This window comes from Fusarium vanettenii, assembly GCF_000151355.1.
Source record: "Fusarium vanettenii 77-13-4 unplaced genomic scaffold NECHAsca_176_unmapped, whole genome shotgun sequence".
In the NCBI taxonomy this organism is placed as follows: Eukaryota; Fungi; Ascomycota; class Sordariomycetes; order Hypocreales; family Nectriaceae; genus Fusarium; species Fusarium vanettenii.
The window spans coordinates 1-15571 of NW_003315714.1; the positions used below are offsets into that span (position 1 = coordinate 1).

Below are 15571 nucleotides of genomic sequence, written 5' to 3' on the forward strand. Positions count from 1 at the left end.
ATTATACCTTAGAAAAAATTAAGGATTAATAGATTAGATCCTATAAGACTATGCTAATTATATTAGATATAATAACCTTAATAAGGTCTACCCTATAAAAGAAAGAAATTATAATAATTACCCCGATAATAGCTAGATTATAGAATAAGCCTACTAAGAATAGCTATATAAATAAGATAATTATAACTATAAGGTATATATTAATAATAAATATAAATATAATTACTTTAGCTATGCCCTTAATAAATTAAAAAACTAAATATCCTATCTAATATAAGGTAATAAATAAATAAATAAGGGAATAAATTACCCTAAAAAGCCCTTTATTTTATAAATATAGGATATAAGTAATAATACCTAGAACTAAAAATATAAATTAAGGGATAATAATTAAATATTTTAATAAATAATAAACCTAAGTAAAACTACTTTAACCTAATAATAATAAATAAGCTTAAGTTATTATAGAGGCATAAATATAAATCCTATATAATATATAACCTTAAGGGAATACCTTTTAATTATAATAATAGAGTTATTAATTATAAGATTAATTACCTTAAGGTTTTTATTAAAAGAAAGAACTAAGGAATCTTATTTAATATTATATTAAATTAGAGCTATAATCTTATACTTAGGTACCTATAGTTATAATACTTTAACCTATATTTTAATTAGAGAATTAATTAAATACTCTCTTATAATATTAAGATATCCTTTATATTAAATAATAACTTAGATTAAAGATCTTAAATTTTTATTAATAATAAAGAAAGTAAAAAGAAATAAATATAAAATATCTCTCTACTTATAGGGATAAAATATAAATATTATAATAAATAGAAATAATAATAATAAAGAATAATTATATAAATTATATAATAGTTCTATATATTTAAAAAAGACCTTAAGAAACTAAAAAAGAATAGCTTAAAAGAGGAATAATTTAAGAATATATTATAAAAATATAAGATTTATAAGAGACTCTTCGTAGAAGAACTTAAGATAAGTCTATTAGAATATACCTTATATAACCTAGAAATTAAGTTTATTAATAAGAAGTAACCTAGCTTTAATAAACTTTACTTACTTAATAAAATATAACTCTTAGTATTAAAGAAATATATTAAAGATATAATATAGAAAAGATATATTAGGGAAAATAAATTATTTATTAGATATTTTATTATATTTATTCTAAAGAAAAATAAAAAGCTCTAATTATATATTAATTTTAAAATACTTAATATTATTATAATTAAGGATTATATATTATTACTTCTTATTAGTAAGTTAAAGGATTAACTTTTTAAAATAAAATATTTTATTATATTTAACCTTAAAGGAGCTTATAACCTTATCTAAATTAAAGAAAGATATAAATAAAAAACTACTTTTTATATTAAGTATAGACTATTTAAGTATCTTATTATGCCTTTTAGACTTATTAATATACCCGCTATATTCTAATAAATAATTAATAATATATTATAAGAATATCTAGATATATTTATTATATATTACTTAGATAATATTTTTATCTTCTCTAAGATAAAAAAAGAATATATAAAGTATATCTATAAGGTATTATAAATATTATAAAATACTAACTTATTAATAAAACTTAAAAAAAATAAATTCTATACTTTAGAAATAGAATTTCTTAGATATATTATCTCTTATAATAAGATATATATAGACCCTAAGAAAATCTTAGTAATTAAAGATTAAAAAGAGCTAATTAATATTAAAGAAATATAAGCCTTCCTTAGATTTATTAATTATTACTATAAGTTTCTTAAAGTATTTAAGAAAATAGCTATATTATTAATAAAACTTATAAAAAAAAATAAGATCTTTATATTTAGAAATAAAGCTAAAAATACCTTTAATAAAATTAAAGAATTTATCTTAAATAAGCTAATACTTAAGATATTTAACCTATCTTAATAAATTAAACTTAAAATAAATATCTTAGACTTTACCCTAGGCGCTTAGATTAAATAATAAGATAATAAAAAATAATTATACCTAATTATATTTTATTCTTATAAGCTACATAGAATAAAACTTAATTACCTTATCTATAATAAAGAATTCCTTATAATTATTAATATCTTTAAGGAGTTTAAATATTATCTCTTAGGAAATTAATATTAAATTAAAGTATATATAGATTATAAGAATATTTCTTACTTTGTAATAACCTAAGAACTTAATAAATAATAATTATAATATACTAAATACCTCTTAGAATTTAATTATATTATTATCTATATTAAAGAATTAAAAAATAGCTAAGTAAATACTATTAGCTAGAGGCCTAACCTTAATACTAGAAAAATCTAAACTAAAGGATAATTATTATATTTTACCCCTAAAGGATAACGTATATGATAAGCGAGCGTCGCATCCAAGCGAGCGTCGCACTTTTCAGCACCTATAAAATAAAAGCCATTATAAAAACGCAACAAATCAATTGATCAATTGAAACTACTCGCTATACTCCTCCCCAGACGTCTTAATCACTACCTGACACGTTCTTGCATTATGCCCGGGTTTACTGCATATTCCACAGCGCCGAACGCCCGGTCCGACCGACCTTCCTCGACCACCACTTCTCGACGATTCCGCAACTACCTGCGCATCCACATCCATCTGATCAATTGCTTGCCGTGCTTCCTCCACTGTTAGTACCCCTCTCTTCTGTAGCCGTGTTCTTTTTGCTCTACGGCGCCGGCTTAGTATCTCATTCGCCTGTCGAAGATCCTGCACCTCAGCCTTCAAAAGGGCATTCTCATGCAACATACCCAATGTTCCCTTAGTTAGAGACTTAAGAGCTCCTAAAATTGACTCTGGGGAGCTACTTTGATGCCTTCTGATTCGTCTCTCAAGGTATTCAGACTGAGACCCGGCCTCAAGCACTGTCTTTGGGGTCTTTGAAGCCCAAGGGGTCAAGGGCCCGGCCTCCTCCTCAACCGGTGTTGGGGTCCGTAGCTGCACATCAAGCTTTAAGACCACACTTTCTGGGTCAAGAGGGACAAGCCCGGCCCCTCTGAAAGATGACCTGATGTTTTGTTCTGTCATGGTAGCTTGGTAAGCGGCATAAAAGGCCGGGAAGAACTCGGTCTTTGAAACGTGGGTTATAGAGCATCTGATCAGATGCTCTATTTCTCGACCATAAGCCTTCTTTAGCAGGCTAAAGTACCCGACGTCGAGAGGCTGAAGTAAATGAGACGAATGAGGCGGCATACAAAGCGTAATGATCTGGTTCTCCTCGCAATATCTCTCAAAGTCGACGGAGTGGTGACTTTCATGCCCATCGAGGATCAAGAGACGATAGCGACCAACTGATCGCTTGGCTGTACACCGATCAAAGTGCTTTAGCCACTCAAAGCCTATCTCGTTATCGGTCCAGCCATTTTGGGAGGTTGCAATTGCCCAATCGCCCGGGAGGTTGCTATCTCGGTACCAGTTGGCGAGGTGATATTGGCCCGCACCTATGATGAACGGCTGGACCGCCCAGCCTTCCGCATTGATCGCCTGAATCACCGTAATCCATTCCCGGTTTCCAGGCTGCACTGATTTTGGTCGTCCACGTCTTTCTGAACCTGTGACGACCATTCCGCTTGCAATCATACCCATAAGGAAGCCAGTCTCGTCAAAGTTATAGATATCATCTGATCGGATGCCGTATTTCGCGATCACGTTCGCCACGAGCCGAAACCAATCGCGAATAACGGCTGGATCTTCGCACTTGGCCCTCTGGTAGTCGTATTTACGAAAAAAACGCGTCTTCAGCTTTTCCTGTCGCCTGACGAAGTTATGAGCCCAGCGCTTGCCGACGGGTAACGCGTCGCGGTCGGCGAGTAATCGATTGGCCATTTCTTCAACAATACGCAGTCGCGGGGGAAATCCTCGTGAATCTAGGTCAAGAATAAACTGAACTATGATCTCTTCCTCTAGATCAGATAGTCGGCGTGAATTCGGGATAGTATCGCGTCGGGATTGAATGCCCTGCTGGCGGCGACGAAGCCTATGATCAGAGACCCTATAAGTCTTTGCAACGCGTCGGATGCTAAGTCTTGGGTTATTTTGAAGGGCCTGAAGGGCAAGGAGGGTCCTAGCCTCAGTATTTGAGTCTGACATGATTTTTGGTTGAGAATCAATTGATCAAATGAAAGGTTAGGTGTAAGAGGGAAAAGTGCGACGCTCGCTTGGATGCGACGCTCGCTTATCATATACGTTACCTAAGAATTAATTATAAACTCTTTATTATATATTATAAGGAAATAAATAAATAAATAGAATATATAAATTAAATACTAGAATAATATCTCTAATATTATATTAATTATAAATAAATTAATTAAGTTAAAAAGCTATTAGCTGCCTAGCTAGCCTATAATATAGCTATAAATAAAAGCATAAAGATTATATTAGCCTATATTAATTTTAAATTTATACTAGATATATACTAATAAATACGAGATATTATTATTAATCCTAAGGTAATCCTTATTAATAACTAGCTAAAAAATCTATATAAAGAAATAAAAATAGAACTTAAGTTTATTAGAAATAAGATAATAAATTATATTAATAAGAAAAGGATTAAAGGATTAATCTTCTTAGAAGGAGATATAGTCTACCTTATAATAAAAATATTAAAATAAAATAATAAAATAAGAAACTTAACTTTAAATATATTAAATTATATAAAATTAAATAAAAAATCTTAAAATATAACTATAAATTAAACTTATTACCTAAGGTTAAGCTCTACTTAATCTTTTATATTTTATTACTTAAATTAATATAAAATACTATTTAAATTAAAACTAATAATAAACTAGAAACTAAAATTAATAGACTAGAAGAATATATTATAAAAGCTATCTTTAATATAGATAAAGTTAATAATAAAATAATATATTTTATTAAATAAAAAGATTACTTAGACTCTAAAAATATATAAGAATTATTAGAGTACCTCACGGGTATGTAATACCTTTTAAAGAATTTCTATTAATAATACTTAAATTAAATAAAGGCGAAGTATTAAGAAAATTATCGCCTAGACTAAGGGACGCCTAATTAATATTATTAAGGATATAATTAAATTAAAGGTCATAAATAATAATATTTTTATAAGTATCTAATATAAATAAGATATTATCTTATTATTTTATCTCTTAGAGACCCTAATAGGTAGCCTCTAAATATTTCTCCTTTACCTAGGCCTAGATCTTATAAATACGCAATAAATAGCTTATAGTAGCTAATAGGTAAGACTATAGCATAGCTATCTTCTTATAAAGCTTTAATAGATTATTACTAGCTTTACCCTTATTTACTTCTAATTTCTTCTCTTATTTTATTAGGTTAATAATTATAAGATACTATTAAAAATAGAGATTATAATAAGAAGAATATAAAAGGTTAGACTTATAAGATAATATTATATAAGTATTATTATAAGACTTTTTATTATAAATATATTTACTATAGCGAGCGAAATTTATAGATATTAGGTACTTCTTGCCTAAATAGAAGTAATAAATATAAGGTATATTAGACTCATCGTTAGTAAACTTAATAGAGAGGGTAAATGTATTAATTTCTCTATCCTTATAGGAAGACTATTTAGAGATATAATTAGATATCGCGCGATATAATAATAAAAGGTCTAAGTTAAGATATATTAAAAATAAAATTAGGAAGATAAGGGTATATAGGTCTTAAGGATAAGACCTAATAGAGGGGAGATATTATATTATAACCCTTATGGCTATATTATATAGTCCCTATAAATCCTAAGTCTTAGATTATTAATTATAATAATATTAATATACTAAGGACTAATATTATTCTTAGATTATATTAGTCTTAGAATAATATCGCGCCTATGCGCGATTAACTTCGCTTAAAGAAGCCAAAGTATATAAAATATACTTATTATACTTTCTTATATAGTAATTACCTTAGCTATTAATATAACTTAGTTATACTTAATATTATTAAGTATATTACTAGATATAACTTATATCTTATTTAAGATAATATTAATAATCCCCTATTAATATAAACCTAATATAACTGGTTTATCCCTTAGATCTAACTATACCGTTATATAGCGTTATTATATAATAAGAGAATTATATCTTAATAATAGGTTAAGAAAGTCTTAAAGGTAATTAAAATCTATTAATAGCTTAAGGGCTAAGTATATATCTAAGGTATAATAAATAATATTTATATATTATAGGAATATATTAAAATATCTTTTTATTTAAATAAAGAAAGATATAATATTATAAGCTTAGTTTATAAATAATTTAGGGGTTAAAAATTTAAAAATCTTACTTAGATCTTTATTATAATATTATTAGGCGAGTATTATAGGTTAATTTTATACCTATCCTTAAAGTTAATTAATTATATCTCTAAGTTATTAAATTTTAGCTATAAATTTAGTAATACTTAGTAATATCTTATTATAAGATAATAATCCTCTAATAAAAGATCTAATACATAAGGTAGTTTATTTATTAAAAGATATATTATTTAATAATAAAGATATTATATAATATAATATAGAAATATATTAAATAAAAAGCTATTAATATATAATATCTAGTATTTTCTAAGGAAATAAACTAGGTATATTAGGTTTATTATTAATAAAATATCTTAGTATTATTATATAATAAGGGTTATATTTTAATAATAAATTAAGAAGGTCTTAAAGGTAATTAAAATCTATTAATAGCTTAAGGGGTAAATATTTATCTAAGATATAATAAATATAATATATATATATAAATATCTTATAGTTATTAAGAAAGTATTATAATATAAGAATAAGTCTTATAATATAAGATTTATCCTCGAAGTATAAGATTATCTCTAATTAGCTAATATTAAAAGATATTTTATAAGGAAGTTTTTAAGCATATAATAGGGATTATATTAGGCTATAATATATATATTATTAATTAACCTATAATAATTTTAATTAGTTAAGATAGAAGAGAAAGATATTTATTAGCTCTTTTAATAGGCAAAGAGTAAGAAGTGGGCTAAAAAGTATTAAATATAATAATATCTAAAATAGGTTATATATAAGTGCTATAGGAGAAGGATAGCTAGAAAGTATAGGGTAGCATATATATAAAGTTGCTTTAAGCCTAATTAGTTAGATACTAATTAGAAGGGGGTCCTTATACTAAGTTAGGGGAAAAGTATGCTAAGTTATTTTAGGCTATTAAGTAATTTCTTATATATAGAAAAGGAGGCAGAGGCTATGAGGCCTTACTTTTATTATTACTTTTAAGGGCCTTAACTAGAGGACTTTTAGGCTCCTTTAAGGGTTATATCTTTATTGCTATTAATTAATTAATTACTCTTATTATTTTATATTATATTTGCCTTATAAGAAAGTATATAAAATCCCTTTTTTAAAAAGACCTTAAAGAAACAATATGGCAATCTCTCCTTTTTTAGCTATGTGGTTTAGTATGTTCTGTTTCTCTAATAAAATACATACACGACCGGTCGTATAAATAAGACACGTGATATATCATATGGCCAGTCACATAGATAAGAATCTAATAACTAAGCCCTAGATAAGCTAATTAAGAGCTAGCTTCTATTAGCCACTAGAGTCACACTTAGCCACAGGACCTTAAAGCTATTACTAAAGGTTACTATAAGCTGCCTTTGCAAGCTGCTATAAGCGAGCTGCTTTTATAATAGACTTAAAGCTGCCTGCTATTACCTGACTTTAGCGTATTTAGAGCCTCTATTTTAGTGCAATTTAGGCCTATAATTTAGTATGCTTAGAGCCTTTAGCGCAATTAAGGCAGGGCTAAGTAATCATATCTTATCTGCATGACTAGCCGTGTGATATATCACGTGTCTTATTTGCACGACCGGTCGTGCATGTATTGGGACCTATCAGAAGGTAGCTGGGAATATGATCACATGATCCGGTACAGATTTGTCAGCGCCCATGTAAGCACGGCGGGCGTTACGTGCGCAGCCGTCTGTGCAAATCAGACCACGTGATCGGCGCACAGCCGGCTGTGCATATGAGAGGCAGGTTACTAAGCCCAAAGCCCCAACTGCGCTTGAGGCCCTGAAGACCCTGAAATATAGGCCTTGAATGCCCTGAAGGCCCCTGGGCCAATTGCGCTGAGGCACTTCAGGCAGATTCCGTGCAACAACCTGCAATAGCAGCTTACAACGGCCTTCAAAGGCAGCTTGCAACAGCTTGCAACAGGCTTGAGATACTATGGCTAAGTGTGGCTCTGGTGGCTAGCTTGGGCTAGCTTTTGATTGGCTACATGGCGGACTTAGTAATCAGATTCTTATATGCAACGTAACGCTCACCTGTAAACACTGTCACCTGTTCACATTATTTCTACATAGTTGATTCCTACCCTTATCTCCCTTCTGTCACCTCAAAGAAGATGGAAGGATCAAGGGTGACTGCCGTCAGTACCTCTTCCGTGTCGATATTTGATCCCAGGGCTAACAAACGCATCACTATAGTGTGACTCATGTCGAGCCAGAAAAGTAAGCGTTGCATTTCAGGTCTAATCATGGCTGTGAGTTGCTGCTAACGGAGCCACCACCGGATAACAGGTTCGTTGTGATAGGGGCTCCCCTTGCTCCCCTTGTCGCCTCTCTAGCCAGGCTTGTACCTTCACCGGGGCTGGACAGAAGCCGAAAGAGCCACGTCAAAGGATACACGTCTCAGAGCAATAGTATGTGTACCTGATCCACAACTGAGGTCACAGCCAGGTTTGGCCTTTGGCTTGATCGAAGTGAGTTGGTTCGCTGACCCGACTCTTCCCATAGTGAACAAAAGATAGACTCCATCGAGGAGCGATTGAAAACCATCGAAAGCCTGCTACTCGAATCTAGGGTCAAGCCTGGTCAGGGGGGACAAGCCGCCTTGCCAAATGTATCAATGCCGCTGGCACCATCCCATTCATCCTCTGGAACCGTTTTCGACCAAGATGATATCCCAGTTGCCACCGAGGGCTCTTCGTCGTTGCAGGCACACGCTGACATGGCTCAAACGTTTGTCAGGGGCGTGGTGGACTTGAAGGAAGCTTGCGCGCATATTCTGTCGGCCGATTTGAACACCGCCTCGGCACCGCTGCAATGGCCGTCCCGCACACGCCAAAATCCAAGTGAATTGCCGTCGCCAGAAATGCAGTCGTCCTCATCTTATCGTAGGATGCCACTGCCACCCACATGTGCCATTGTGGACATGTTGAGGAGATTCAAGGGTGAGCCAGCTTCGACACTCTAATGTGACGACGCGAACTCTAGCTAACAATGTGGAACATTTCTAGAAGAGCCTCCTGTCAGCTTCCTTGTATTACGATGCTTCGTGTCCGTGGATCGGTTCATCAGCATTTGTCGGAGAGTCTTTTTCGCAATTGATGACTATTCGGACAATGACTTTGTCATAGCTACATCCGGTCTATACTACTTGTTCACAGAAAGCTTTCACACGTCAGCCTCCGATCCATTCCATGAGAAGTACATTGAGCATAGCCGTCTTTGCAGGCATGCCTTGGAGGCCGCTTTGAGCAACATTGGGGTTTTCTTACCAGCCAGAATGGAAAGTGTCCAAGCACTGGTCATGGGCGTAAGTCTGCGAAGCTTTTAGTACTATCGTTGGCTCCAACTGACACGTACCACAGGCATCACATGCAATTGAAACATCAAAGCCTTGGCTTGCATGGCGATTGGCGGGACTAGCCAGCCACCTCTGCCTGACGATGGGATGGCATGATAATGCCATAGTATCTGAAGGCGATGAGGACGAGAGGATCATAAAGATCATGTTGTTTTGGCACGTATATATCATCGAGAGGGCTCTTTCCTTCCGTCTGGGGCGGCCCTCGGTGATTCGTGATTGTGACATCACAGTTGTCAGCCAGCTTAACGAACGTCCTTTTCATGACCCTTGGCCGGGCATGTTTTCCTTCTGGGTTGGAAACGCCAACATACAGGGGAAAGTATATGAGCGGCTCTATAGCAAGGCAGCGCTTCTGGGGCCACAGACCTCGCTCTCTAGAAACTCGGAGGAGCTCATGGCCGAGCTGGAATCTCTTGGACGGCAGAGCCCCTACGTAAGAACCCATTGACCTTCTCATAGTGTGATTTGTTACTAATCATGGCCAGCTTTTCGCCACCACCGCCCCTGAATCATCCGAAACGACCCTGGATAGAATCCTGGCACTCTCTGACAAAGTCACGTATTACTGCACAGCAACCTTGATATGCCGAGCCGAAACTTTGCAAGATCAGTCCTTTACTTTTACTTTGGACTGTGTAAACTATGCCAGACAGACCCTCCAGGCCCATGAAGAATGCATGCGGCTAACTGCCGAGAACGATCATTACAGGTCCATATATCTACATTGGTGAGTCGAAGCAGTGCCAGAAGCAGAGAGCCTCGTTGTTTTTAACAGTATTCTAGGAGGATTCTTCAGTTGCCCTTCATTCCATTCATTGTGTTGTTTGGAAATGTCATCAAGACATGTAATACCGACGATCTTTTTATGCTTCATGGCTTTGCAGAGTCATTGCGATCTTCAGCGACCATATCTCCTGCGGCAAATAGGCTCCACCTTATCAGTCGAGCTTTGTACGGGGTTGCTTGTTTCTACTTCAGCAAGCTTATATCGGAACAGCAGCGAGATAATTCACCATTTAACGATCTTGATCACTGGCAGGCTGAAGCAGGAGAAGCATTCACATCTCTGGGAAACAACCCAATGGATTTAGGCGAGGACCTAGGGGCTTTACTCTATGCCGAGATGGATGAGTGTTTTTTTGGCCCTCAACAAGTCCTGGGTTCTCTGCAGCTCCCATTTCCCACAGATCCTTCCTAAAATGTAATCATTGCCATGCTTAGAAGTTGAACATGTACCTGATCCTCGAGGACATGGAGGGTGACTTCCTTTCCGTTATAGAAGCTTCTTTATCCCGATACGATGTGTTAGACCTTGTAGTTTGACGAAATCTTGACGTGCCCCAGACGGGGACACCTAGAGCCCCAGCTCCTTGTTCTCGCTTCTAAGGGCAAACCGATCTTAGAGAATGCCTAAACGTATCAGACATTTATGATAACTCGTCTCGCTATTAAGAAAAGCCAGGCTTGGTACTTCTTTAGACGCGTCCAGTAGAACCTGGATTGAACCAAGCTCTTCGTAATGATCTCAATGTTGACAGTGTCGTAAAACCCTTGAAGTGTCCTTTTGATAAGCTAGAGAAGTGGGGGGTTTGGTTGATACCAAAGATGGCATCAAACTAGCTTAGACTGGTCTACATAGAAAATCTGAAGAACTCCTTTCTTGACTTCATCCAGATCCTGGCTCTCGGCTTCGCGTTTGAGCAGACCCTTTCTTGACTGCCTTAGCTCATCTGCGATCCGGTTCCAAGTGAGGGAGTCGTCGCCAGCAAGCTCCCTGAACTGCTCTTCGACACCCACCTCCGGGATCTTTCCGTCCTGTTTCCGAATGATGCCGTCCACAATGACTGTTTCCACGCTACCAATGCTACTGTGTAGAACAATGGCGGCCACGGGATCTTGTTCCACGGCACAAAGCAACTCGGGGCTGTTTCCATCAAAGATGACCAAGTCAGCCAACTTGCCCTCTGCAATGCTTCCAATGTGGTCTTGCATCCCAAGCGCTCTAGCTCCCTGAATGGTGCCGAGGTTAAATGCTTCTTCCACGGTCTTCGACACATGCCTCGGAGCTTTGCCTTGTTCAACGATCTTCTGGTTTTGTCTAGCCCTCGAAGCTTGGAGAACCAGCCTCATCTCATAGACCACGCTCGCAGCCTGATTGCTGTGGCAGTCGATACCTATGCTGGACTGCTTCTGAGCTCCAGGTAGAGTCTCATCGAGGCAAACTGGGTAACCCGCTGCCATCTGCATTTCTGCAGAAGGTGTGCTGCTAATATGCGCACCCGCGTCCGCAACTGCCCGGATGCTTTCCGTGGTGAGGCCATTGGAATGACTCAACACAATATCGGAATCAAGAAGGCCAAGAGATTTGATCCTTTCGACCGGATCAGCTAAGCTGATCTGAGCGTTGCGAATTGCGTGCGTGGTTGCCAGCCTGGCACCGGCAGCTCTGGCTCTGCTGAAGACGGCCTGGATAACTTCGCCGGGCAGAAACCACTGATCAAACGCGAACCCAAGTGTCACGCGACCATGGCCAAAAGGTGCTTGTGAAGCGAGACTCTCGAGCGTATTCATGACCCAAGGTTCAAGGACATCGGGTGCCAGGGTAAGGGGCGACCAAGACTCAACCCGGGGAGTGGGACAATATCCATAGACACTTCGGATGCCAGAAGAGGCTGTGGCAGAGATGGCCGTTGGAGCTGGAAGGCAAATCGAGTCGTTAGCCGTGTTCGAGCCTGCCGCTAGGGATTGGCAGTGGTGTGATACATACCAGCTTCGGGGAAGCAGTTTATGTGTGAATGGTCAAACACTGTAGTGGTTCCAGCGTTGATGGACTCCAAACAACCCGCAAGCTGGCCCCAGTATATGTCCTCACGAGTGTAGTTGGAAGATTGAAGGTTCCCGGACGCCATGTATTCCAGGAGAACCTCGTTGCCGTGCCTGCCCTTGAGTTGCGTTTGCCACATATGATGATGAGTGTCAATGAAACCCGGCGAGATGACCTTGGAGGTACAGTCAATGGTGTTTATATCGCTGGATTCAGCGATGAAGTCGGAAATCTTCGCAATCTTGTTTCCTTCGATCAGCACATCAGCCTTGACGGCGTTGACATGGTCACTGGCGTCGTGCAAGAGTACCGTTCCTCCCTTTAGGAGGAGTCGCGAGGGCTGTGAGTGAGTATCACTGCCAGCCCCGAGTTGGGAAGGAGCTTGCTGGGAGGCCATGAGTGCTGAAATTAGGACACAGGGGTGGGTTATGATTTGCCTTGGTGAATCAGGCTGGTTCTGTTGTCAAAGTGAATCCCAATGCAATGAGATGGCAGAATGAAGGGCGGCGAGGGAAACCTTTTAAACCAAAAGACATGTATGACGGGGGATGGCTGGGAGGCATGAAAGTGGACTTAACGGACTTTGGTCATGGAGTCGTCACTCTTCATCTATCGGGCTCCGAGGAGACCGCCCCACCTACCTTTGCCATTTTGGCTTACACAGCGGATGGAGTATTCGCAAATACAGAGGCAAGTAGAGTTTTTGCATCATGTAGTTACATCTGCATGGCTCAGGCCCCATGAAATAAGAGTCAATTGTTGAATGGGATCCTGTACAATAGCTCTGAGGGTGATCACGTGAGATCGGGCGCCGGCTGATCTCCGGCAGGCCGGCTGGGCTAGTCCTAATCCGGAAGACCACGTCGCGGCCCAGAAGGGAAAGAGGGAATAGCCTCAGGGATAACGAGGACAAGCAATTCACACAGATTGAAGGATAAGCCCACAATTGAACACCAATACCCCTTTCTAGGGTACCAAAGATATGCTTTAAGTCTCCCCGTGCTGGCTACCTAACCTAACTATAGTTTTCGATATTAATAATAAATCTAAAAAGAAAAAGACTAGATATATTATATAAATAGATAATATATATTTATATCTTAATATTAACCTTTTTAAATTAGTAAATAGCTCTTGTTTTACGCTTTATTATTATAAAAGGGTTTTTAATATATATTAATTTAGTATTAATTATTATTGCTTTTAAAATAGTTTAATACTTTTCTTATTTTATTTAAATAAATTATTTTAATTTAAATTAAATTTATTAAAGAATTATACTTAATAAATTTCATTTCTTATTAAAATAAATATATTATATTTCATTTTATAAGAGATTTAAGTATCGCTCGCTTCTTTTATATATATTAAGGAAGTACCACACAGGGATTAATATTACGGCCTAATATAGCCCCTATTATATACCTAAAACTTCCCTATAAAATACCTTTTAATCCTAGCTAACTAAAGGTAATCTTATACTTTAAAGAATAATCTTATGCTATAAGACTTATTCTCACGCCGTAATACCCTCTTAGTAACTATAAGATACTTATATATATATATAATAATATAAAAAAGGTTTTTTTTATTACCCCCTTATTCTATAGAATTATAAAAATATAATTTAAATTTATTTAAAGAGATTATCTTAAAAATAATAAAATTAATTAAGATCTTAATATTATAAATATCTTTGCGAATTAATTTAATTTTAAGGTTATTTTAAAAGAAGTCTTTAAAATAATAAATAAGAAATAATAAGCTATAATTAAACTTTATAGCTTAGTTTAAAATAAATCCTATATTACTTATTTAGTAATTTTTTATTAGCTTTTATTTAAGCTTAAATAAAATAATAAAGCCCTTATAGAATTATATTATTAAAGACTTAAAAATAAAATTAAAGATAAGCTTTATAAAGTAAATTACCTTAAAGACCTTAATAAATATATTATTATAGCTATTAAGATTAATAAATAATAATATAAATAATATTAAGAGAAAATAACCTAGAAAAATAAAAGCTATATTTCTTAATTTAACCCTTATTACCCTAAGCGATATAATAATTTATAGGGATAAAAAAAAATAATAATAATAAAAATTAAAGATAATAAAGAAATATCTCTTCTAATACCTAGCTAAGACTTATAGATATTAGAAATATTTAATAAGATAAATCTTAGATTATTTATTATAATTATAAAAAAAAGGATATTATAAAAATAATTATTTATCCCTTATTATAATTAAAAAAAAATAAAAACCCCCTTAAGAGTAATAAATTAATTAAGTTATATAAAAGGACAATAATAATAATTTTACTCTTATATTATCTTATTATTTATTATAATATAATAAAAATAAATAAATTATTATTATAATTAAATATATTAAAAGAATAATTAAGATAGATATATTAATAAACCTTTACCTTAAGAGTAATAAAGATATTACCTTTATATTAATAACCTAGAACCCTAAATAATAATTTAATAAAAAGAATAATATAAACCTTTAGCTTAAGAAAAAGAATTTATTAAATAAGCCTAGTAATTATTAAATTAATTTCTTATATAATATATATATTAATAGAATTACCCCACGTAATAATCTATATAATAAAATATATATAATTAAATATTATAAGAAGATATTAAATTAATTAATCTTAAGTAAGTTTTTATTTAAGAATACTTAAAGTATAATAAAGAAATTACTTAAATTCTTAATAATAAACTATTAAGCCTAAGATATATTTAATAAACCCTAAATTAATATATTAAGATTTATAAAAACCTTAATTATATACCTAGGTTTTTAATAATATCTATAAAAGAAAAATAAGATATCATAAAAATATAATAAATACTCTTTTTTATAAATAATAATTATAAATAAATATAACTAAGATACCTTAAATACTATGAAATATTATAAATTAATTATATTTATTATAATTATAAAGAATACCTTAAAGAGAATTAATAATATAATATCTTTCCTTAATATATATATAATAG

General features: G+C 34.0%; 2 protein-coding genes across 2 annotated transcripts; one reads left to right on the top strand and one right to left on the bottom strand.

Annotated features, from left to right (window-relative positions):
* Window positions 1-8646: 8646 nt before the first annotated feature.
* Window positions 8647-10919, top strand: NECHADRAFT_56667 (uncharacterized protein; the record flags this gene model as incomplete). Its single annotated transcript, XM_003039089.1, has 6 exons — window positions 8647-8771; window positions 8866-9302; window positions 9369-9667; window positions 9723-10154; window positions 10207-10448; window positions 10505-10919. Coding segments are annotated over 6 exons (1950 nt in total), but the record flags the coding sequence as incomplete, so codon positions are not given.
* A 413-nt stretch (window positions 10920-11332) lies between these two features.
* On the bottom strand, window positions 11333-12942 carry NECHADRAFT_56668 (uncharacterized protein; the record flags this gene model as incomplete). The annotated part of the gene is made up of 2 exons (XM_003039090.1): window positions 11333-12393; window positions 12489-12942. The coding sequence occupies 2 exons, from the start codon at window positions 12940-12942 to the stop codon at window positions 11333-11335; spliced, it is 1515 nt and encodes a 504-aa protein (XP_003039136.1).
* Window positions 12943-15571: the final 2629 nt, after the last annotated feature.